Genomic DNA, 25,663 nt, shown 5'->3' on the forward strand with positions numbered 1-25,663 from the left:
GAAGGGAGCTGAGGCCAGCGTAGATCAGCCATAATCATGGTTTATGGTGGGAGAGGATTGAAGGCCCTGGTGGCCTATTCCTGCACCTCTTTTCTTGTGTCCTTGTGTAAAATACGTGGTTTAAATTGTCCCTCCAAAAGCTGTCAACTTGAAATTCCTTCAAGTTCCCTGATAGCAACAAAGATGTTTTCGAATTCAGAGAAGGAAAGGGTAGCTTAATTAAAAGTTGATCACATGTATAAGCATTTGCAACACCAAATAGAAATACAGGATATTTTGGTTACATCAGATCCTTATCTTAATGTGGTCAGTTGGAAGGTAAATTGTGAGTGCTCCATTTTTAATTGCACACCTATTTGTGTGCACCACTTTGCTCATAGATGCAGGGCTAATGAAGTTGAGTTTATTGTCATATGCACAAGTACATGTATGCACAGGTGCAATAAAAACCTTACTTGCAGCGGCATCACAGGCATATGGCATTAGAGACACAACATTCACAAGAAAAACATCAATTAAACACATACAGGAAACGGCGCAATTAGAACAAAAAAAAACAAAGTCCATTGTAGTGCAAAGTGGTCAAAGTCTTGCTATACAGGTAGTGACAAGGGTTGCGCAAGTTGGTTCAAGAATTGAATGGTTGAAAGGAAGTAGCTGTTCTTGAACCTGGTGGTGTGGGACTTCAGGCTTCTGTACCTCCTGCCCGATGGTAGCTGCAAGAAGATGGCATGATGGGGATAGAACACAGAACATAAAACAGCACTGCACAGAACATGCCCTTTGGCCCACAATGTTGTGCCAACATAGCTATTCCCTCCTATCTACAGAATGCCCATATCCCTCTATTTTCCTCTCATTCATGTGCCCATCCAAGCCCCGCTTAAAAGTCCCAATGAATTTGCCTCCTCCACCCCATCAGGCAACGCATTCCAGGCATCCACCATTCTCTCAATAAAAAATGCACCCCTCACGTCTGTTCTGAACCTACCCCCTCTCACCTTACATGCATGACCTTTGATGATAGATGTCACCTTCTTGAGGAAGCGCCTCACATAGATACTTTCGATGGGGGGGGGGGGTGGTGGGGGTGGTGGGATGTGCCCGTGATGTATTGATTGATGTAACCTCCTGCTGCTGAGCTGCTTCACCCATTGCCAAACACACATGGAAATGACGGGAACTCTGACTGCGCCCTCTCTCTGCTGACAGTCACTGGATATAAATTCCAGGCAGCATGCCCACTTCTTCCTGACATGGAAAATAGTGAGAACTCAGGAAATTGGCCCTGTTTTCAACCTTTTGTGCATGGTTAAGTCTTCACAAGAAATGTAATTTCTCTACGGAGAAGTATTTATGTTGTTAAACTGGGGGATAATTACATTCTATATAAATGATTAAAATACCCAACCAAAATAAAATTCAATCAGACTTCTCTAGATGGAAGTTATTTCACTGAAATAGAACACTGGCAGGAAACCAGCACAGTAGTGGTAGGGCTGTCAATGCTCAAAGCTTTCTAACAGATGAAGTTGCAATCACGTGTTATTTTCGGTGAGGATTTGCGGGAAAATAGATGATTGTAAAGAGGTGGCACATGCTGGAGGCTGGGAGAAGAGATATACGTATTTTGCTGCAGGCCAAACAGACCACTGCGCAGCAAATAAAGTGAGTTTACGGAGAAACAGATTTGCCTAGAGGTTACATCAATCAATACATCACGGCACATCCCTCACCACCATTGAAAGTATCTACATGAGGTGTTTCCTCGAGAAGGTGACATCTATCATCAAAGATCCCCATCACGCCATCTTCTTGCAGCTACTATCGGGCAGGAGATACAGAAGCCTGAAGTCCCTCACCATCAGGTTCAGGAACAGCTACTTCCCTTCAACCATTCAGTACTTGAACCAACCGGCACAACCCTGATCACTACCTCAGTATAGCAAGACTATGACCACTTCAACAACGTTGCACTACAATGGACTTTGTTTCTTTTGTTCTAATGTGCAGGTGCCTAGAAGGTGCAATTGTGAAAATCCCCACTCACAGCACTAAATGTGCTGAATAATCACCTCAGCACATTGTAGTTTGCCTCTGAAATAAAGAAAAGAACTTTGTATGGGGACCAAGGTCAGTCTTTTGCCCTTGGAATAGGTGAACTGGGAGCCAAGCCTGGAATGGGTGAATAGGAAAGGGGGAACTAACTAAAATGGGGTCTTCACATCTGGAATGATTAAGTGGCTAGGATATCCAACCTCTTTGGCATAAGGCCACAAGATATAAGAGCAGAATTAGACCATTCAGCCCATCGAGTCTGCTCCTCCATTCAATCATGGCTGATAATCACGGCACGGAGCTGCATTTTCTGTGATCCTGAGAAGAAGCCAACAGTTTGGAAGGACAAATGATGGAAGGAAAGGTTCTATAAGGTGCTGAAAGCTGGGAGGCTACTCTCTGTGATTAAGGGCTTGAGTGTGAACTTATGATTGATTAAAGAGAGCCTCAGAAGATTTTCATTATAGTGGGGTCTTGATAGTAAAAGTGCAGGAAACATCAGACAAGTTTTTGGGCAGCCAACAGATAAGTTGGAAGCAAGAGCCAGATGATGAGGATACATGTAGTTGCGTCACCTAGCTAGATCATAACATGTAAGATACAGAACCACCTATCAGATATTGGAATGTATCAAGTATTTCTCAGATGGTGACAAGATGGTGTACAGGACTGAGCTAGATCAGCTGGATGAGTGGTGTCACAACAACAACCTTGCACTGAACGTCAGCAAGACTGAATTGATTTTGGACTTCAAGAAGGGGAAGTCGGGAGAACACACACCAGTCCTCATTGAGGGGTCAGCAGTGGAACTTCAAGCTCCTGGGAGGATCTACCCTGGGCCCAACACATTGATGCGATCATGAAGAAGGCACACCAGCAGCTCTACTTCGTTAGGAGTTTGAGGAGATTCAGTACGTCACCAAAGACTGGTTGCATCACCACCTGGTATGGAGGCTCCAACGCACAGGATCGCAAGAGGCTGTAGAGGGTGTAGACTCAGTCAGCTCCATCACGGACACAACCCTCCCCAGTATTGAGGTCAGCTTCAGGTGGCGGTGCCTCAAGAGGGCAGCACCCACCACTAAGGATCCTCACCATCCGGAACATGCCTCTTCTTGTTACTACCATCGGGGAGGAGGTACAGGAACCCGAAGAACCAAACTCAACGATTCAGGAACAGCTTCTTCCCCTCTGCCATCAGATTTCTGAATGGTCCAGGAACCCACGAACACTGCCTCGTTATTCCTTTTTTGCACTTTTTTTATTTTGTAATCTACAGTAATTTATGTCTTTGCACTGTACTGCTGCTGCAAAACAACATATAAGTCAGTGAAAGTAAACCCGATTCTGATTAAAGAATGGTCACTTTCATCACCACAAGTTGACTTAGAAGGGTTAATTAACACAGACCTAAAATGTTTCAAGACCAGAGACGTTGTTCAGCTTGATTTATACTTTAATACGTTATTTAAGAACTTAATAGCATTATGTTTTACAATCATTTTAGTGGAATAAGCAGGCAAGTACCTGAAGTTAACATCAATCAGGGGATTGTCAATGCCGACAGCCTGCGGAGGATCAGGTATTTCTGGCAGCAAGCTCTGATGTTCACCTTTAACTCTGCATTTCCAGATACCAGAAGCTGCTGCCAGATATAAGGGAAAATGCCAAGAGGCTTGCTAATATTACAGTAAAATTAGGGACAATAAAAACGAACAAGGCTTCTAGAGTGCACTAGGGTAGCTTCACCCCGGCTTCAGTAGTGCGTCGGTATTACTACTTGCTTTTTAGTTTGTGTTCAAGCAATGACCCAGAATTATGTGGGGGGTTAGACAATTTTAATTGAAAATGACTTTTTCTTTGTTGGATTCTTATTTTTGACAAAGATGAAGTAAGAGCTTCTCATATTTGGCATCTTATTAATACTATTCATCTTAAATGCCCTGAAGCAAACATGAACACAGTGATTTATGGAATTGGACATTTTACAACATAATTACCTTGCAATGTTAGATGTGAAAGTTAGCCCAGTCTTTCTTAATGTTATTCTGCTTATTATTTGTATAAAGCTCGTCATATGATATAACGTATTACCATGCCCCCAATTTCATCTCAAACACTCGCTTTGGCTGGAGAATTGTCTGGACATAAACCGTACAAATTAATTTCATTAAGGGATGCCGATAACATAATCAGATTCCAGCAGTGCAATTAATTTCCTGAGGGTTCATTTTGATGTTTTGCACCTTTTAATAGTAGGGATTTAGTAATCCATGAACAGCAAACTAAGTATACACAGCAAGGGGAACAAGTTTTTTTTATTCCAAAAATAAATTTTATTCATATAAAATATGTACATGAAATACAAAACAGTACATGGCTTTCTTTACCTTCGTGGTATTGTCAAGTCAATACATTCATAGTGTAATCAAGTTAATACATTCTATGTACAAAGGACCAATGCCACTTGTGTGGCCTCTTTAGACAGTACACCCTTCCAATGTTTGAGGGGCTGTTACACAGGACCCAGTCCTTCAGTGCCCAGTGGCAGCAGGACCTTAGACTGCAGTCCTTCCCCACAAATCCTTTGCGTTGGCTGCACCTTTCAGTGCATCCTTTAGCACGTCCTCTTGCAGCCTGGAATGTCAGTCGGCAGCTTTCACTCACAAACATCTCATTGTACTGGAAGACCAACAAGTTCAGATCAAAGAGCGCCCTTCACCGAGTTGATGACCTTCCAGCAGCATTTGATGTTTGTCGATGTGCATCCCTGGGAACAGCCCATAGGTCAGTGACTCCTCTGTTCTGCAGCTGCTGGGGATGGACCTGGACGAGGACCCTTGCATCCTTCCCTAGACCTTCTTTGTAAACGCACAGCCTGCAGAGAGATGGACGATCGTCTCGTCCTCACTGCAGCCGTCTTGATGACAGCGTGCCTTGGGAGTGAGACTCTGACTGTTCAGGAAGGACCTGACTGGGAGGACACCTCTCACTTCCATCCAAGCGAGGTTTTGGTCCTCGTTGGTGAGCTCTGGCGATGAGGCATTCTGACAAATGGTCTTGACAGACTGCTCAGGAAACCATCCCACAGGATCCACTGTACCCTTCTCCAGCGGAGCCTGCAGGATGTTATGTGATGCAGGGTCTTGACCAGAAATGCTGACTTTCACCATTTGCCTCCATAGATGCTACTTGACCCCTTGAGTTCTCCCAGCGTTCTTGGTTTTGCTCAGCTGGTTAGTCTTTGCTTTCAGGAGTTTTATTCATCTCAAGGGAATGGATGGAGCCTGTCAGCTCCCCCAGGGTCAGTGGGTGGTCCAGGTTCCCAAGCTTGTTGTTGTCTAAAACCTCTGTGACAGAGGGCAGGAAGTTTCAGGAGACTGTGCAGCCTATGGCCTTACTGTCGTACAGATCAGATAAGGATTTGTAGATCCTCAGTGTGTCCATCTGAGGATGTTACTCAGCCATCCTCTTGCCCTGGTGAACCTTTTGGAATAAGAAGCACAAGCCCAGAGTAGACTCTGGATTGGAAGATGACCTTGGAGGGTTTCCCAGATAATGAGAGAGGCTTGTGGGCTCTTCACCTCTTGAAGTTACTCTCTCCTCACATCCACCCCTCTCAACTGCAGAAGAAGAACGTTCTGCAAGTTATTCCTTGATAAAATTCGGCAGATTAAACGGAAGGAAACCCTGGAATGCCTCATTACTTGCACATGATGGTATGCACCTGATGTACAAATAGAATTTCACAGCAATATGGGCTGCCACATACCACCGTTTCGCACATTCTTCCAGGTAGCAAACAATTCCTAGGTCAAGGTATTTATACACTGCATGAGATTTAAATAAGCTTTCTAATTGCCTACTGAGCTGTAATTAGTGCTTAACAAAACCTCTAACTCTGACATTAATTTTATTTATGTGGACTATAATTCCCTCAATGTAGCGGTTAGCGTAACGCTATTACAACACCAGTGACCCAGGTTCAATTCTGGCCACTATCTGTGAGGAGTTTGTACGTTCTCCCCGTGTCTGCGTGGGTTTCCTCCGGGTGCTCCAGTTTCCTCCCACATTCCAAAGATGTACAGGTTAGGAAGTTGTGAGCATGCTATGTTGGTGCCGGAAGTGTGGCGACTCTTGCGGGCTGCCCCCAGAGCACTCTACGCAAAGATGCAGTTCACTGTGTGTTTTGATGTACATGTGACTAATAAAGATATCTTATAAAAAAGTATAATAGCTTTTAAAATGATATTTTTAAAAGTCTAATGATTTTTTTTTACTTTCTACCTTTATATGTATGTTACAGGTGAAATGTTCCACAAAAAAGTTTAAAGTATTAGCTAAAATTTGCCCTTTTTTCCCCTGGTTTGCTTTCTGTGAGAATTCATAAATGTCAAGAGGTCTTCAGAATTAAAGATTAACTTCTTGGGCATTGCTGTGATCAACCTATGAAAATAATCACAGAAGCTTTGAGATTCTTTACATTTTTCCATTTTGTTTAAAGATTCTTATTATGTATAAAAGTGAAGTGGGGAGAAAAGTTGCTTCTCTGCAGGATGGTTGGAGGCACGAGGTCTTTTGATGGATGTTTCTAGTGTACATCCACCCAGAGCTGGGATCCAGAACTCAACACACCATGGGTGTTTGGGTGAGAAACCAAAAGATCCTGAACTTGTGATTCAACAACATTATGCATGTAATACCTTTTGGACTGTTCCACATGTAGTAGGATTACTGAAGCTCGACGGATACATGAGGGACTGCTATGCTGGAAACTGGAGCAAACCACAAACTGCTGGAGGAACTCAGTGGGTCAGGCAGCCGCTGTGGGAGGAGAGGAATTATCAACGTCATGGGTTGAAGCCCTGCAATGGGGGAAAGATAGCCGATATAAAGGGAGAGAGGGAGGGGTGAGACAGGGGCCGGTAGGTGATAGGTGGACTGAGGAGGGGTGAAGGAGCCAGGTGAGGGAGGGGGAGGGGTGCAGTTGGGAGACAGAGGCAGGTGGGTGATAGGTGGAAGCAGATAACGGGGATAAAAGAAGAGGCAGATGGAGCCAGATTGAGGAAGGGGAGGGTGAAGGTGGAGGCAGAGGCTCAGGGTGTTAAATGGGGACAAAAAGGCTACAAGTGCTGGAATCTGATGCATGGTCACCTAGATGTCTCCCCTCCAGCTCCCGCGAGCAGTTGGGCACAGCAGTGGTGTAAAGGATTGCAGGGACTGGAAGCAGAGTCTCAACCCAGAACATAGACAACTCCTCTCCCCCCACAGATGCTGCTCGACCCACTGAGATCCTCCAGCAGATTGTTTAATACTGAAGCTCAACATGGCTGCATCTTTACAGTTCAATTTATTTCGATGTGTCTCTAACTGCTGACTTTTAAAATAATTGTTTCCTTAACAACTTTGGCCTGCCCCCATTACAGATGCCCCCCTGCGTTCTCTCCATCCATCACGCAAACCAGCCTCCCTTTCATTGACTCCGTCCACACTTCCCACTGCCTCGGGAAAGCAGCCAACATAATCAAGGGTCCAGTCATTCTCTTTTCTCCCCTCTCCCGTCAGGCAGAAGATACAAAAACTTGAGGACATGTACTACCAGGCTCAAAGACAGCTTCTATCCCGCTGTTATCAGACTCTTGAATGAGCCTCTTATACGCTAAAGATGAACTCTTGATCTCTCAATCTGCCTCATCATACACCTTGCACTTTATTTGTCTACTTGCACTTGCACTCTCGCTGCAACTGTAACATTATATTCTGCGTTGTGTTTTTCCTTTTTGCACTACCTCGACGTACTTATGTATGGAATGATCTGCCTGGATTACACTCAAACAAAAGCTTTACACTGTATCTCGGTACATGTGACAATAATAAACCAATTACCCTCTCCATCTCTGCATGCTTGTCTTCTTCCCACTCATGGGCTGAGAGAAGATCCTTGACCTGAAACATCAACCGTTTCTCTCCCCACTGATGCTGCTCAACCTGCTGAGTGTTTCCAGCATTTTCTGAATTTGTTTTGAATTTCCAGCATCAATTTTTGCTCCAATTCCTAAAGTTTGCTTTCTTTTTATATGCTGGGAAACCAGGACCTTGTCTGTGTGCTATGAACAGGAGGTACATGAAATAATCAAGATAAATCTAGTGGCTACCTCATACATGTTTTAAGAGCTTGTAAATTGCAACCGTTTTATGTGCATATACATCTTACAATGTTAAATAACCCCAGTTTGCTGTCATACTATATAACCCTGGTATGGATCTAATATCCTCCCTACAATGATGGGCAGAGCTAGTCTGGTTTTGCTTCTTATTTGGTACTTATGAACAGATCAAAAATACTAGGAGTCACAGGGAATATACAAGGGGAAATAAGAGGTAAAGTAAGAAACAAATGACAAATTCAGATAAAGAAATAAAACTATGAGCTGATATGGTCTTATTATTTAAATTACATTTGTCTCTATGTGTACCAGTGATGTGGTTGTTCATTGGAATTTCTGTATAATTTACAAGATTGCATATGCATTAACAACTATAAACCTTTGGAATACGAGTGAATTTGTAATGGATGTGCTATTTCTTGCTAGCCCTCAGGCTAATCAGCGTCATACACACTCATTGAATTTATTAAAATTTTAAGTAATTGAAGTCTCCACATTAGTAAATATTGATATAATGATAGTTTAATAAAATCCATTCAGAAATGCAAAAGGACAATTATTTCCTTCATTTTAACTTATTGATGGGATCTCAGGAAAGTTCAGTTCGGAGATACGAGCTGTGTAAAATTGCAGTTGCAGTAGGAACATATTAACATACAAAAATTGTTGCATGTCAGTGTGAAAAGTACTTTCCAGCTGACATATTGATCCAGATTTCAGATGGAAGAACTATCACAATGGGGATTTTAGACAGACCTGCTGTAATGACAGCTTGAGTTGAATTATTTTGGTTTTCCTAAAAGGATAATTCCTTCCCTCTGATGCTCTGTGCTAAAAATCGGCAAAATATTTTGTTCATCAAAAGGAGGCTACGAACAATCGAAATTTATGAGGATGCTGTCAGAACTCGAGGGGCTAAGTTATAGTTAGAGGTTGAGCAGGCTAGGACTTAATTCGTTGGAGCGTAGGAGACTGAGGGGTGATTTTATAGAGGTGTATAAAATCATGAGGGGCATAGATATGGTTAATGCACACAGTCTTTTCCCCAGGGTTGGGGAATCAAGAACTAGAGGGGATAGGTTTAAGGTGGGAGGGAAGAGATTTATTAGGAATCCGAGGGACAACTTTTTCACCAAGAGAGTGGTCATTATATGGAATGAGCTGCCAAAGGAAGTAGTTGAGGCAGGTACATTAACAACATTTAAAAGGTACTTGGACAGGTACATGGATAGGAAAGGTTTAGAGGCATATGGACCACACGTGGGCATACGGCATGAGCTTAGATGGACATCTTGGTGGGTATGGACCAGTTGGGCCAAAGGGCCTGTTTCCACGCTGTGTGACTCTAGTCTAATTGAGGATCGGTACCAGCTATTGCAGGTGCTCTTGGGTAAGTTACCATCTCAGATTTTATTGAATCATTGTCCCACAATTATAACAGATTAATGGGCATTACAATATTAATAATAGTCCAAGAGCTGGTAGAGATTAGTGTTCATGTTATTGTTGGCTGATCTATTTTACTTTCCACCAATGAGATTAAACTGTCAGATGACGCACGTGTGAAATTCATGAAACAGTTCAACAGCTTAATTAAATAAAGCCCGTCTCCTGTTTGCTTCTCTCCATCCTGCCAAATACTCAAAAATACAGCCACTATTTCATGAACAGGGAACAAAAATCAATAAGAACACTGCAGATGCTGGAAATCTGAAATAAAAACAGAAAATGCTGGAAACACAGCACGTCAAGCAGCATCTGTAGGTAGGGAACCAGAGTTAACATTTTAGATCAGCGAGACTTTTGTCAGCACTGGGGAACAGACAAAAACTTGTTTTGAGTTGCAGAGAAAGTGGAAGGAGAGATGGACAGGACAAAGGAAATATCCATGAAAGGCTGAGGATAGGGTCACCATGGAGATAAGCTGTAGAGATCCCCTGGTCAAATGTGTTATTAGTGAAGTGTCGGCTGACACTGTGGTTCTGGAGATTGTAGGGGGCAGGAGTAATGACAGAAGATAAAGTTCCAAAGTTTGTGCAGAACATGGCAATTCCAGCACAAGAAATATTCAAGAAGGATACAGGTTGATCTATTTGGAGCTTTAGAGGAAAAATAGGAGACCATTTGGAGTGGAAATATCTATGAATTGAACAAAGGAAAATACGAGGGAGGTGTAGGAAGACTGAAGGTTGCATGGCTCAGAGCACAAACCTGGGTGGGATTATGAGGATGCAGCAAGGTTTAGACATTGGGTAAATACATGCAAAATGCAGTATTATGTGGATAACTGTGAAGTTATCTAGTCTGGTAGAAAAAATGGAAAGGCAGAGTATTAGAGAGTCATACAGGAGGCCAGAAACAGGCCCTTTTGGACCAGTTCATTCCGGAATGAACAAACACTAATAGATGGAGGAACATTCAGCTCTTTCAGATCTCATTCAAGAAAATTAAATCTCTTTTATTTACGAACTATTATCATAGACTGATGCATTCATAGAGTCATAGAGTTGTACAGCATGGAAAAAGGTCCTACAGCCCATACACGTCTATGATGACCAAGATGTATATTCAAGCTAATCCCATTTCCCAGCACTTGGCCCATATTCCTCCAAATTCATATTTCTTTAAGTGTACCTCATGTACCTGCCTCAACCACTTCCTCTGGCAGCTGGTTCCATATATCTACCATCCACTGTGTAAAAAAGTTACCTTTCAAGTTCTTACTAAACCTTTCACCCCTAACAAATCTATGTTCTCTAGTTTTCGATTCCCCTACCCTGGTTAGAAGACCGCTCATTCCATTTGGAATACATGATAACAAATTAGGGTTTATATGCACATAAGTTTCATGTTTGTGAACTTAACCAGATGATGGGTTTTCCATCTCCATTTTCTTATTCTGTGTCACAAAATCCTCACTCAGCACAGGTGGACTGAAACCTCTGCTTCAACTACACATCTGTCCACAAAGATGGGAGAAGATTCCTACTCTATCGTTCAGACACCATCTCAGAAAGATCTTCTTCCTTCAGTAAAATTATGACTACATGGGCAGCTCTCACACACAAGAGTGCTGCAGATTGTCTGATCGTCAGTAGGCTGGTGTTTGTGGCAGCTTCCTGTGCACAAATTGGCTATTCTCTCGTTCTTCATTAGTTTTCAGGGGCTTTCGGATGTTCTGGATGGAAAACGTACCTGAGAGATGTCTGGCTTTAAAAAAAAATCATAGCCCAAAATGTACTGACATAAGAATGGAGGAAATAGGAGCAAGAACATTTAGCCCCTCGAATCCTCTCTGCTATCCGACAAGATCATGGCTGACTGGATCGTTGTTTCAGCTCCAGTTATGGGTCTGTTTCCTATAACCCCCACCACCCCAGTGAGGACCAGAAATCTGTCTGTCTCGGGCCTGAGTAATTCATTGACTCAGATTCCAGTGTCTTCTGGGTACAGAATTCCAAAGATTCAGAGAAGAAGTTCCTCATCTCAGAATCAGGTTTATTGTCACTGACTTAGATGACGTGAAATTTGTCGTTTTGCGGCAGCAGCACTGTGCAAAGACATAAAATTACTATAAATTACAAAAATAAATAAATAGTGCAAAACAAAAGGAATAAAGAGGTAGTGTTCATGGGTTCATGGACTGTTCAGAAATCTGATGGCAGAGGGGAAGAAGCTGTTCCTGAATCGCCGAGTGTGGGTCTTCAGGCTCCTGTACCTCCTCCACGATGGTAGTAATGAGAAGAGAGCATGTCTCCATCTTAAATGAGTGACCCCTTATTGTGAAACCATGACCTAGACTCCCTCATGAGGAGAAACATCCTTTCCGCATCCGTCCTGTCAAGCACTCCCCCCACACCTCAGAATCTTTCAGTCAGATCACTTCTCATTCCTCCACACCCCAGTGGGTACAGTCCCAACCTGCTCAGCTATTCCTTACATGTTAATCCTTACATCCTAGAAATCAACCTGATGACCTTCCTCCAGAACACCTCCAACACAACTTTAATTCTTAAATGAGACCAAAATTGCATGAGATATTCCATTTGTGGTCTCACCAACACCCTGTACGGTTGGAGCACAGCTCCCCTATCCCCAACTTCCATCCCCTTTGCAACAAAGGTCCAGGAAAACTGCCGGCATGGAACTCTGCGTAGGTCATTTCACCCTGCCTTCTGTGCTTGCAGTTGAGGTACAGGAGTCGGAGGAGCTGGTGTATCTGACCTGCTCTCTTGCCGGGCTCAGCACGGCTTCCAGAGTTGAAGCACAAAGCTGACGGGCCAGGTACACTTGGCATTGGGTCCCTCAGCCTTCTACCAGGCACGGCTGGTGCATGTAGCAGAGTTCCATTCATTGTATGAGGTGGCAGAAAGGCAAGTCTGGGTCAGTGGTTTGTTTTCCTAATGTTAACACTTCCAACTAAGCCTACTTCAGGATATTTGTTGTCATCCAAATATCTCAGAAAACTTCACCGTAATTGTTGCCGATTCCTGTGATCACAATTGTTAAGTGTGAAGCAAAATTGCCAAGGTTCTAACTTCTGTGCCAGGATGACACTTCTCCCACTCTCGGACCCCCTCCGGTACCCAGGAAGAGCGAAGTCATGAAGCAGACTAAGTATCCAATCACATTGAAGAAATCTAACGGACAGGAATAAGTCCTATTTTAAATTAACTTTTAAACATGTTACAAAGTATGAAGTAAGGATTATAATACATTTAAATATCACAAACTTAATTTATGAATTATTTTAAACAGATAGGGAACTTTGAACTATTTAACCAAGGGCAGGCTAGTTCATAAATAAAAATTTAGTTTCTTGGGGCCAGAGAACTTGCAATTATCAGACAGCAAGTCATTAAAAACAGTTATGTTTCGAGGAATGAGATTTTTAGGGAGGGTCTTGCAGTGAGAATATGATGTAGTTTGCAATTGTTCACTAATTTCCAGATTACTTTGAAGGTTGCACACGTGGAGCCTTAAGGATAAACTGTAGATTTGTTGGGAAAAGGAATCACTGGCACATATGGACATAATGTTTAGTAGCTTACATGTATACTTTGGAAGCTGCAGTCAGGCTTGTTTATTGCCATGGTGAGCATCGATAGATCCTCTGCTATTTTCCACCACATGCACCAGGACTTTGTCTTTCTGCGTGTGCACTGTTGCAAATGCATTTGGATAACCTCCTCCCTTTCGAAACCTTTATCGTGCACTGATCACCATCCTGGTTACTACTGCCTTGTCCCTGGTCAGACTACAGGCCCCCTGCCAATGGTGCTGATTACTGACCCTTCCACTGTCTAGTTGGTGTTTCAGCCCCGAATGCAGCTTCCAATCCTGCCTTGAATCCCAAACAACTGACATATCAGTCTCGTGGGCCGAGGAATTACACAGTGTGAAAGGAACATAGGAGTAAAATACTTTATCAAGGCAGTTTAAATGCTGCGCAAAATACAGCGCTTATCAAAGGTACAATAAATGAATAGAAACCTTGCTGATAAAATTGCCAGTTGCCTTATTCCTGAAGATATGGCTTTGCTAGCAGAGGGCAAGCAATCTGTCACATGTCATTAGCGCATCCCATTATATTTCACCTGCAGCCAAATGTCGCTCATCATGGACATGTCAAGAGTTCAAGTAATATCCCAACAGAAAACTGGCTGCTCAATTAACTAGAGATCGCCAGCAAGCTAAAGTGATGAAGCAATCTGAAACAGCCCCCTGTCATCTGGCGTTCTCTCTTATTCCCTAATGGTTCCTGCCTTCTCTCATTCCAGTATTACGCATTTTACTGATTTACTGTCCTGTACATCCTCAGCATTATATTTGCTGTATGTCATTCTGCCTGACACACAGTGATTCTAGTTCAGTGTTTGAAGGCAATTCCCCCAGCCCCCAGAAATCAATATCACTGACCAGCTTTCTATACACATCTACCAAGATATATTGAGCTAAACCTTTAATTAATTGCACATGGTGAACTATTTGCTTGAGGATGAATCCAGTAAAGAGCGTTAGCGTAAATTTTGATGTCTAGATTTTGGAGGGGCAGGAGTGCCTTCCAGCTAGACATTATCATTTGAATCCATCACCCGGACCTTTTTTGAATGATTATTCAGGTGGAGGGGATCATTACACCTGCTTGTATCCCCTCACCATGTCCTGACTCATGTCCCTGAAGCTACTTAAATTGATAAAATACAGCTTCAATGACATCGGGGAACATTGCATTGAAATTAGAACATGCAATATTGATGATGAAGTGCAAGAAAATTATTCAAAAACATGTTAGATGTATACAGTATTTCTGGAAAGTTGCGACACAGGATGAGAGGCGACTTGACAGAGGTGTATAAGGTTATGAGGGGCATAGACAGAGTGGACAGCCAGCACCTTTTCCCCAGGGCGGCAATAGCCAATACCAGAGGACATCATTTTAAGGTCAGAGAAGGAAAGTTTAGGGGAGATTTCAGAGGTAGGTTTTTTATACAGAGAGTGGTGGGTGCCTGGAATGCACTGCTGGGGGTGGTGGTAGAGGCTGATACAATAGAAGCATTTAAAGGACCCTTAGATAGGCACATAGATGTAAGAAAAATGGAGGTTTATGGGCTGTGTAGGAGGGAAGGATTAGACTGATCCTAGAGTAGGTTTATATAGGTCAGCACAACATCGTGGGCCGAAGGACCTGTACCGTGCTGTACTGTTCTATGTTGTATAACTATGTTTGTTAAGTCCTGAAGCAGGGTTTCAACCCGAAGTGTTGACAGTTCCTTTCCTGCTGCTCGATGCTGCTCGACCCACTGAGTTCCTCCAGCAGATTGTTTGTTCCTGTATGTTTGTTAAGTACCTTGTCATCAGAATGCCTCACACTATTTTGCAAGCAATTAGTTTTGAAGTGTAGCAACTTCTCTAATGAGAGGCCATATATGTAACACAGGTAAATGACCGGTTAATCATTTCATAGTTTTAATTATACGATAACTGTTACTAGGAATCTGACAGAGCTTCCCTTTTTTAAAATCAATAACGTAGCACTTAATTCATGCACTATTCCTACGGTTGCAATTATGTTTTGTGGGTCCAAATGCTCTGCGGAGTTAAATGTTAAATATCCCAACTAAAACCAGATCCTCTGACAGTGCAGCACTCCCTCAGTGGTGTACAGAACTAACAGCAGACAATCTACTCATATTCCTGCAACAGATCTCAAACCTGTTTTGCTAGACAGTACTCCACTTAATAATCTAATCAAGACTTAGAGCTCCACCAATGTGTCAAATCATTTGGTTTTCTTTCAATATAGTGAAGAGCCAGCCAAGAAATACAATCCCTAGTATTTTAGTATGCACCAGTTAGTCAATTAGGTTTTGATGCCATTTTTGAAATGTACCTCTCGTATGCACAGGTCAGAAATCAGTATCTGCATTACCATATGGTCTGTCAGGCTGTCTGGTTATTCAATGCTTCCTTTATTCCTGTGCTGTGCATAAACTGATAACTTCCTGGACAAAGTTTGTGCACTACAAATAAACAGGCATTTACAGAACAGACTCTATCAAAAATGACAGCACTGGTGGTGAAATGCAGAACTTAAAAATATATGCATTTCAAATAAAAGTGCTTCTTTATATAAATAAAAGGATTTGCAAAACTGCCCAAGCTCTGATGGTTGTCAAATGTCAATCATCGAACTTCAGTGGCTCTTCTTACATTCATGAAAGCCCTTACAGAGGTGCCTACTGAAGATGATGATCTCAATTCATTGGTGATGTCTATACAACAAAAGTTAGTGCAGTTCAAATTATCTGTGAAGAGCTTGGAGACAATTTTGAAAGACATGCCATTCAATAAGCATTGTTCTGTAACAACGGCTGTTATTTTTCAGTTCATTCTTGTGAATGCCTGTCACTATTCCCTTAATAGGCTGACCACAAAATTCTGCTTCATTGTGTTAAACTCTACAAGTAGTTTTTGATACTAAATCCCTATTTATCTAGACTGTACATACTTTGTCAAGAATTATCAAAACACACACACAGCACAGGAATAGAAGTAACAGAAGACTTGACCCTTTGATCTGTAAATTCATTTAATGCTGATGTGGTAATGCAGAATTCTGCCTTGTGCCTACACCACTAAATACTGTACACAAGAAAAAACACTGCAGTTAAATATGTCACAGCAATATACAAGTCAATTGCAAGTTTAATAAGAGAACATAGCATTTACCTCAGCAAGTGGATCAAGGCAGGCTTCAGGATGATGCAAATTCTACAGTGGACTTTTCCAGTATACCTAGAAGAGCTTGGAACTTTATCTCTGCTATGTATAAGAAAACTTTGTTAGCAATGCACAAATTCTTCAAAAATTCTTGAGAGATTTGCTCATGATATTCGAGGTTTATTATGTAATGAATTACCATACCAAAAATCCTCATAAATGTTGTCACTTTTTTTTAAATAAAAGAATTTAGGAGATTACTTGACACAGATCGATCCAAGCATATGTTGACACCATGAATTGATACGAGAAGACTGTGATCAAGATGCAGGATGTGATCCATAAATGTCATGTGTGTCCAATTTAATGTAGGTCACAGTTTAAATCTTTACACGACAAGGCTATCACAGATAGAGATGTATGATGACAAAGAAAAAGGGGATCATATAATGCGATGGAGAATCTTATGGAAAACTGTCCAAGGGATCACCGATTTGGAAGTATTGATCTTGCTATATTTTGTTTTAGGGAAGCAACTTCCAATACTTGTGATTTAAATAACATACAACTATTTTGATAAAATATGAATTAAGAAAAGGGGTGTGATTTGGTAGGCAATTTACCAGATTTACTATGGCAGGTGGGCTTCTCAAAAGGTCAGAGCAAGCAAAGAGCTGTCCTACTGTGCTTTCTTTATTGACCTCACACTGCCACACTCTGAACATAATTTATGGGCTATGCCTTTGATGTCAGTTAACTTTAAAGAGTTATATTTACTTATCTCTGTGGGAAGATTTAAATGCACCTATATAACCTCAACTTTAAAGCGTTCTTCCAGTTACTGGGGAAGAACAGAAATCAAAGCAATTAGAGGAGAAATTATTTTCTGATCTGCAGATATTTTTGGATTTACTCAGCAACCAAAATGTTTATCACACTGTAGAATAGATTATTTGATCATACAGCCATAGCTAAGGAGTTTTAGATCATGAAAGGAAATGGGGATATCTCAATCAGAGCATCCGAAACAAAATGGAAAATCAGAATACATAATCATTAAGTTCTCAATGAAGTGTTAATTTTGCTCAGTTACATTTTGATGTGGTGTACCTGCAAACCCAGCACACAAATAGGTCAGAGCACAAGTTAAAGCAGAATGAAGAGGATTTAGGGTATCCAGCAAAGCCTGCAAAAATGAGAAAGGCAGTGGACTTTACAATGAATGCGTGGGCGTGAATAAAAATATTGAAAGGATCAGCACAGAGGCAGATAATGTAGCGGTAGATTTAAATAAGAGATAGAAGGAGCAGGCCATTCTGCTCCTCGTGCTTGTCACGGTCATAGAGTTATACAGCAAGGACATCGGCCAACCTGTCGTTAAGCACCCATTCATTCTAATCCCAGTTTATTTTCCCTACATACCCCCAGATTCTATCACTCACCTACACACTACGGACAACCTAGGGTGGACAATTAACCTACCAACCTGGTATGGGGTTTCGACGCAAAACGTCAACAATTCCTCTCCTCCTGCAGATGCTGCATGATCCGCTGAATTCCTGCAACAGATTGCCTGTTGCTCCAGATTCCAATGTCTGCCTCTGTGTCTCTAACCCTACCAGACTGTAGGTCTTTGGGATGTAGGAGGAAACCCATGTGGTCAAAGAGAGAACTATAAACTCCACACAGAGGGCGCCGGAGGTCATGATCAAACACAGGTCATTGGAACTCAGAGGGCTTAGCTCTCCCAGCTGCACAACTGTGCTGCTGTTGCTGAATTGCTGAATTGCTCTGCTATTCGGGAAGTTCATGCTTAATCTTTAAGCTTGGCACCACTTTCCTTCATTAACCCCATATTACTGCATTCTCAATGTCAAGAAAGCTATTGACCTTGGCCTTGAATGTACTCATGACCGAGCCTCCAGAGTTCTCTTAAATAGTGTAGTGGTTAGCGTTACGCTATTACAGCACCAGCGACCCAGGTTCAATTCCAGCCACCGTCTGTAAAGAGTTTGTACGCTCTCTCCGTGTCTGCGTGGGTTCCCTCTGGGTGCTCTGTTTTCCTCCCACATTCCAAAGACGTACGGGTTAGGAAGTTGTGGGCGTGCTATGTTGGCGCCGGAGGCGTGGCGACACTTGCGGGCTGCCCCCAGAACACTCTACGCAGAAGATACATTTCACTGTGTGTTTCGATATACGTGGGACTGATAAAGAAACATCTTCTCCCATCCAAAGATGCACCAACCTCTGGGCAGCACAGTGGTGCAGCTGGTACAGTTGCTTCCTCACAGTGTCAGAGACCAGGGTTCAATCCTAACCATGGGTACTGTCTGTGTGGAGTGCTTAGCACACTGCTCCACTCTTTCCACACTCATGACTGTGTGGCTAAGCACAGCTCAAACACCATCTGTAAATTCGCCGATGACACCACTGTTGTTGGTAAAATCTCAGATGGCGATGAGGAGGCGTACAGGAGTGAGGTAGATCGGCTGGTTGAGTGGTGTCCCCACAACATCCTTGTACTCAATGTCAACAAGACCAAGGAACTGATCGTGGACTTCAGGAAGGGGAAGTCAAGAGAACAAATGCCAATTCTCATTGAGGGGTCAGTGGTGGAAAGGGTGAACAGCTTTAAGTTCCTGGGTGTCAACATCTCAGAGGATCTATCCTGGGCCCAACACATTGATGCAATCATGAAGAAGGCACGCCAGCGGCTCTACTTCGTTAGGAGTTTGAGGAGATTTGGTATGTCACCAAAGACTGTTGCAAATTTCCATTGATGCACGGTGGACTGGTTGCATCACCGCCTGGTGTGGAGGCTCCAATGCGCAGGGCCGCAAGAGACTGCAGAGGGTTGTAGACTCAGCCAGCTCCATCACGGGCACAACCATCCCCACCGGCAGTGCCTCAAGGTGGGGGCATCTATAATTAAGGACCCTCACCATCCAGAACATGCCCTCTTCTCATTACTACCATCGGGGAGGTGGTTCAGGAGCCCGAAGACTCAAACTGAATGATTTAGGAACAGCTTCTTCCCCTCCACCATGAGATTTCTGAACAATCCATGAACTCATGAACACTACCTCATTATTCCTTTCTTTGCATTATTTATTTATTTTTGTAAGTTATAGATTTTGTGTCTTTGCACTGTACTGCTGCTACAAAACAACAAATTTCATGTCATATGTCAGTGATAATAAATATGATTCTGATTCTGTGACTGTGTGGGTTTTCTCCAGGTGCTCCGGTTTTCTCACACATCCCAAAGACATATGGGTTAGGAGGTTAATTCGCCACTGGAATCTGGGGGGAGTTGATGGGGATGTGGGAAGAATAAGTCAAAGAGGTTAGCGTAAATGGGTGGTTAATGGTCAGCACAGACTCAGTGGGCTGAAGGGCCTGTTCCCGTGCTCTCTCTCTCTCTCTCTTTGACTCTGGGGGAAGTAGTTTCTTCTCATCTCAGTCCTAAACAGTCAACCACTTATTTTGAGACTGATCCAGGTTCTAGACCACCAGCCAGGGAAACATCAATGTTGCATGTACTCTATCAAGTCTATTAAGAATTTTGTACAATGTGATCAAACTCTCATTCTTCTGAACTCAAGTACAGGCTTAATTTGCTTATTCTGTCCCAATACAACAAAAATTACCTATGTTGCCTTGTATGCACAGGAACAGGAAAATGACAGAGGAAAGGAACAGCCACTAGAAGGAGAATGAATGCAGACAGGAGAAATGAGGCAAAGATAAACTAAGGAGAAAAATGGAAAGTAAATTAGAACGGTGTGGAGAATGGATAGGAGAAATTATTGACGATCATGCTGTGCCATCAAACAGTGCCTGCTGCTTCCATCAAGGTTGAGATCATGGGTTATTAAAGGAATAACAAACAATTATTATCCTGTACAGCAATATGTGGTAGCTTAGTCGCTGTACAAATAGAAGAACAGAAAAAGGGGGAAGGACAGAGGTGGGAGGAAAGGTTACAAATGATACAGCAGAATATTGGCAGAAGAATCAGGAAGCGGTTAGTGGGGAGATGAAAAATCTGAAGGGCAAATGAAGAGACAAAAAGAATAAACACGATGAAAGCTCAGTGAACTTGCAGCAGTGGATGTTTGGAAGGTTTGGGTACTTGTGCTCCTGGTCCTCAGAATTGGTACTGACCATTCTCAAACACATTCTTTAAAAATTACAGTTTTTCTCAATTTGACTTAATTTTATTTGGCTAATTAGTTTACATCAAGCTAACTTTCCTGAAAAGTTAATACCAGCTGTAATTTCAGTCTCTTTGTTAACACACACAGGTTATCTTGTGATCTATATTGAGACTTCTGGTTTGAACCATCACCTCTTTTTCCTTTTTTGGGTCAATTGTCTCGAGGTGTTCCTTACTCTGAAGCTCACATCAGGATCATTGTCTAGTCCAGTTTACACTGAAATTCAGTCCGGCAGCATCAATGGTCTAATATTTTCTTATCAATGGAGATAACCAAATTAGTAACAAAAGAAATCTGCAATCTGTCATTGCCTTTATTCACATCCTTTTATTTAATAAACCTTATCAGTAGCTTCCGGCTAGGACACTGTATAATTGTCTTCTAAAGTTGAGGAAGCTCATCAACAAAACCAGTAGCTGAAAAATAAAGTTACAAATATCTCCTATTTGAACTCTGGGCTTGATTCAAATTGGGAAGAACCATTCCACTAAGTGCACCAGACTTACTGCAGTTAACTTGCTAAATATACAAACGTTCTCACTGTGTCTCTTTATTTTATACTTTTGACTGGTTTCTTGGTCTTAACGATGCAACATGTTTCCTCCACCCAGATGTACTTGGTAACTTGATTTCTGCAAATAATTTGGCAAAAATTATAAAAAATTACACGTGTTACACTGTTGCAACTTAGAACCTGTAGGGACGCCAATGTCAATATAATAAATCAAAAGTGATGACTTACACTGCTCTACTGATATTACTGACAGCTGATGCTGGTCACGTGCCAGCACTGCTTCATATTTGGCAGATCAATCCAATCTTTTTGCCTTTGAAAAAGAACTGAAATCTACTCATTTCTGTTCCTGGGCCGTTGCAGACAACTAACATCGCCAAAGTCTGTGTGTACCTGCATCAATGCAGGTGCCAACTTCCAATTTTCCACAATGTAGTGGCCATCCATCAGGACTAATGAACCTTTCCAACAATCCCTCAATAGTCTTGAGTATTTTAGAATAACGAAAACATCATCTTTATTTTGGAATACAAGGTAGTAGCCAATGCATTCACTCAGCACTTAAGTACTACAAACACCACAAAGTTGGCTGAATGACTCCCAAGAAAGGAAACATTAAACATACGGTCAACTTCTTTTCATTTGGCTGCCATGCATCATAATTTGATTGGCTACAATAGGGTATCCAAATATCTAGGGAGGAAAAAGGTCCTCTCTTTCAGGAAGTGATAGAAAACACACACAATGTTCTGAAAAGTAAAATGCAATTGATGTCCATTTGTTGGAAGATACCACGTCAAAGTGCACAATTAAAATGTCAGCTTCAGTACTGGATTTCCTTTTTTTTACTGGGGAGTTAGAACAAGACCCTTTTGTAAAAGCAGAAGTCCAAGATTATATGGAAAGAACAAATAGATTATAAAATAGATGATATATGGGAAAACAAGCTGCTTCAAATTTTAATCCTCGTTTTTAACCACGATTGCAAACATTGCAAAATGGTATTTTCTGTCAAATATTGGCAATTCTCTGCAACTGGCTGTTCTGCTGGTCATGGGTTTATATTCGTAGTTGCTTTATGAATAATCTGAGGCAGTACTGACCCATGCTGTCCTAGAATGAGACATTATTCATAACGCAACAGTGAGCAGAGTCCTATTCCATAAAACAGTTTAATATTAGACTCAAGGTTGGGCTAGTTGCTTTTTTTGTAATATTAAAAACTGAGTCCATTTTCTGCTCAATGAAGTTTCATTAGAGAGAATAGATAAGCAGAGTTATTGGCACACTACAGGTTCTGTGTTACAGGAACTGCAGCGTAAACTAACCAGGAGCACTCTGAGCTAGATGCAGTATGATCTAGAATGGCATTGATGAAAAATCATGACAATTTTACAGACTGAAATTACACATGAACTGCATCTGGAATAGACTAAAACAGTCACATAAATGTCAATGTGCTGTTTCCTCAGGGTGGTGAGATTTTCATTCCATGTGTTTCAGACAGCCAATGCTCTACTATACATGAAATGCATGAGAAATAATTAAAATGGACATACATTATTCTGAAAGTTTTGCTTTGCAAAATTTGATAATGGTGCTGATCTTCTGCTGCCTTGAGCTCACTTGCTCCCATTCCAGTGTGGCTCCTTGCACATTAGCACAGCATAGGGACTCTCAGTTGCAGTGCACCGTCAGATTAGACCCTGCTCCCTAGGCTACTGCTATCCCTGAATGTGTCTAAATGTCTTTGGCATTTTTAAAAAGATTTCAAATAATTTTGAAAATGTTAAAAGTTCTGAACACTTAAACTAACATAATCAAATGAAAATAAGGTATACTTATCCTTCTGCAGCTGGCTTCTCTCATTCACTTGGTGGGCTACTGCACTTACGGCACATCCAATAAGGCACTGGCTCTGCAAGCAGAATTCCCAGCCTGTGGAAGATGGCTATAGGACACTGGACTCAGTAAGAGGACCACCAGCACAGTGCAGGTATTGTGGGGCCAACACTCTGCTGACCAGAAGGTTGTGCTTCAATCTACTCTTGGGGATGGCCCGGTTAGGTTATTCTGCTTTCATATATGATCTCAGCCGAAGATCTGCACTATAAAGCTGTTTGCACTCCATATGTCATGTGAACCTAAAACCCACGAAACACATTGCTACCATTTTTAAATCTTCCTCTTCTAAAATGTTTGATCATTTTGGTATCATATCACAATCATTGTAGTTCATCTGTAGTTAGTTGAGGATGTGGCTTGGTTTCACTTCATAATAGGATGCACCTTATGGCGATTCATTTATAGTGCTTTGATGAGACCACTGGGACATGTCACATGTTTTCAAGGTCTCTCAAGTCAGTCAGTTCCATAAGGATTTCTGCCAAATATGTATTGAAACCATCTATGTTTTCCCTTCTTGAACCTAACCCTATCAACAGTACGCCGAATTCTCCATATTATAGACATTCAATCTGGAGATGGGAAGTTGAGCATGAGCACAAGTCCTGTGTAATCCCGACGCAGGGTTTCGAACCAATCCGCCAACAATTTCTTTCCCGTTAAAGCTGCTGCTCGACCTGCTGAATTCTTCCAGCAGATTGTTTGTTGCTCCAGATTTCAGCATCTGCAGTCTCTCGTGTCTCCTGTGCAATCCTATTCTTGTCCTTTTTCAGTCTGCAAATAACTATCTTTCATCTTATTCAAGAGGTTTATGACCAATCCTAAACACACAATGACAAAGAATTCCCCAAAACCTTGTAATCAACAGAAGGTCTTTATTTGGACAATTAAAAAAAAATACTTTACAGAATTTCCCCTTTATGATTGCTAGCAATCAATTGGACAGCAACTAACATTACTGAATATTTTCAGCATTGCGCTCCACAGTCTAACAGAATACACAATTGGTATTTGAAATCTTAGGTATTTTTAAAACAAAAAAAAAGACACCCATTTTATTGTTTTGCCTTGCGATACAAGCCCAAGAGGATGAAGTGCTTGCTCCTCCAATTTGCTTCTGACATTCTCACTGCCAGGGTTAACAAGGGCATGCTAAAAGCATGCTGGGATTTCAACTTTGACTCAAGTCATTTAAAAACAGTTTATTCCAAAAAGAAAATAGGTAACTGGTTTATTCCTTCAGAATAATTGCATTCAAGTATAATTTATATCGGTAGCTTGTCTTCTATAATAATTGCATAATATGTACTATATAGAATAGGTATATATTGCCCTGGTTAGCCCATGGGCTAACAGATTCACACGGTTACTCTCCCTGAATTTCCACTTTAGGTTTGACTGCTAGCACTGACAAGAGTTCCTACCAAAAATACTTCAGGAAATATTCACCGTCAAAATAATGGACTGTGTTTTGCAAGAATTTTTACACAAGAATGGGCCCCGTGTTTTGCAAGAATTTCTACATAAGAATGGGCCTATAGTATCAAGATCACTTGGAAGGATAATTTTTATGACAAGTTTAAAGACAGCCTTTAAAATGTTATGGACCTTGAAGTGTTGTCAATCATCATCCTCATCTGTTGAATCTAGATACAAGCCTACAGAATCATAAATGAAGTTGTACAGTTTAATGTTTGGTCTTGAAAAAGAACAGGGTCTGCACACTTCACTCCAATATCGTTCCAAAAGTTTGTATATTTGACCTGGAAAAGAAAAGGTAGAAGTAGTTTACTAGTTAGTTCAGTATTTTAAGACTTGAGCATTTGTATTAGAATTTGTTCTGCAAATTCCTTGTAGAATCATGAAGAAACCAAGGGAGAGTTATTCAGAGATTTAACAGAAATGTTGCACTTTTACCATCAATCTACAGAATTTAAACTCTTTAGATGCAAAGGATCTTTTACAATAAAACAGGAAAATGTTGCTGTCACTCACAATCTGCTGTTACATGCCTGGGCTGTAAAGGTTGACAATTACACTCTGCATTATAAATGAGTTTGGCTTACCAACAGTCTGCTCTTTCTCAATTAGGAACTTATGCATGTCGTGTATCTCGGTCATTAATTCTCGGTCCCCGAAGGTGAAGTAAACCACATCTCGCCCTGCTTCTGCTGCTGCCATCATCTGCAACAAGGCTGCAACAAATTCACCTTATATCAGTGTCCTTTGTTTGGACTGTAGTTGTTGAAAGAGGAACTCATCCCCAATGGAGGATCCTCCCGAACCATAATCTATTTCTTGCTTTCAAATGCTGACTGACCTTAAGGATTTGTACCAGACAATATTTTTAAATATACATTTTAAATAGGAGGCTAAAGAAATTCAGCATGTCCTCTTTGACCTCACCAATTTTTAATCGATGCATCACAGGAAGTATCCTATCTGGATGCACCATGGCTTGGTATAGCAACTGCTCTGCCTGAGACAAGAAGAAACTGCAGAGAGTTATGCTGAGCTGTGTCCACATCACGGAAACCAGCCTCCCCTCCATGGACTCTGTCTAACCTACTCCCTGC

The 25,663-nt window shown here is 41.6% G+C and overlaps 1 protein-coding gene across 2 annotated transcripts in view; it reads right to left on the reverse strand.

Annotated features, from left to right (window-relative positions):
• Positions 1–23,940: 23,940 nt before the first annotated feature.
• parga (poly (ADP-ribose) glycohydrolase a) overlaps positions 23,941–25,663 on the reverse strand; it is a 131,508-nt gene continuing 129,785 nt past the window's right edge. The window contains exons 17-18 of one of the 2 annotated variants that reach the window (XM_052041635.1): positions 25,154–25,282; positions 23,941–24,850 (exon numbers count right to left, since the gene is read on the reverse strand). In XM_052041635.1, the coding sequence (XP_051897595.1) occupies positions 24,708–24,850; positions 25,154–25,282 (272 nt within the window). In that variant the 3' untranslated portion in view covers positions 23,941–24,707. The remainder of the gene's footprint in view (positions 24,851–25,153; positions 25,283–25,663) is intronic. The other variant, XM_052041634.1, reaches the window with a different exon arrangement.

This window comes from Pristis pectinata, chromosome 30 (assembly GCF_009764475.1).
Source record: "Pristis pectinata isolate sPriPec2 chromosome 30, sPriPec2.1.pri, whole genome shotgun sequence".
NCBI lineage: Eukaryota > Metazoa > Chordata > Chondrichthyes > Rhinopristiformes > Pristidae > Pristis > Pristis pectinata.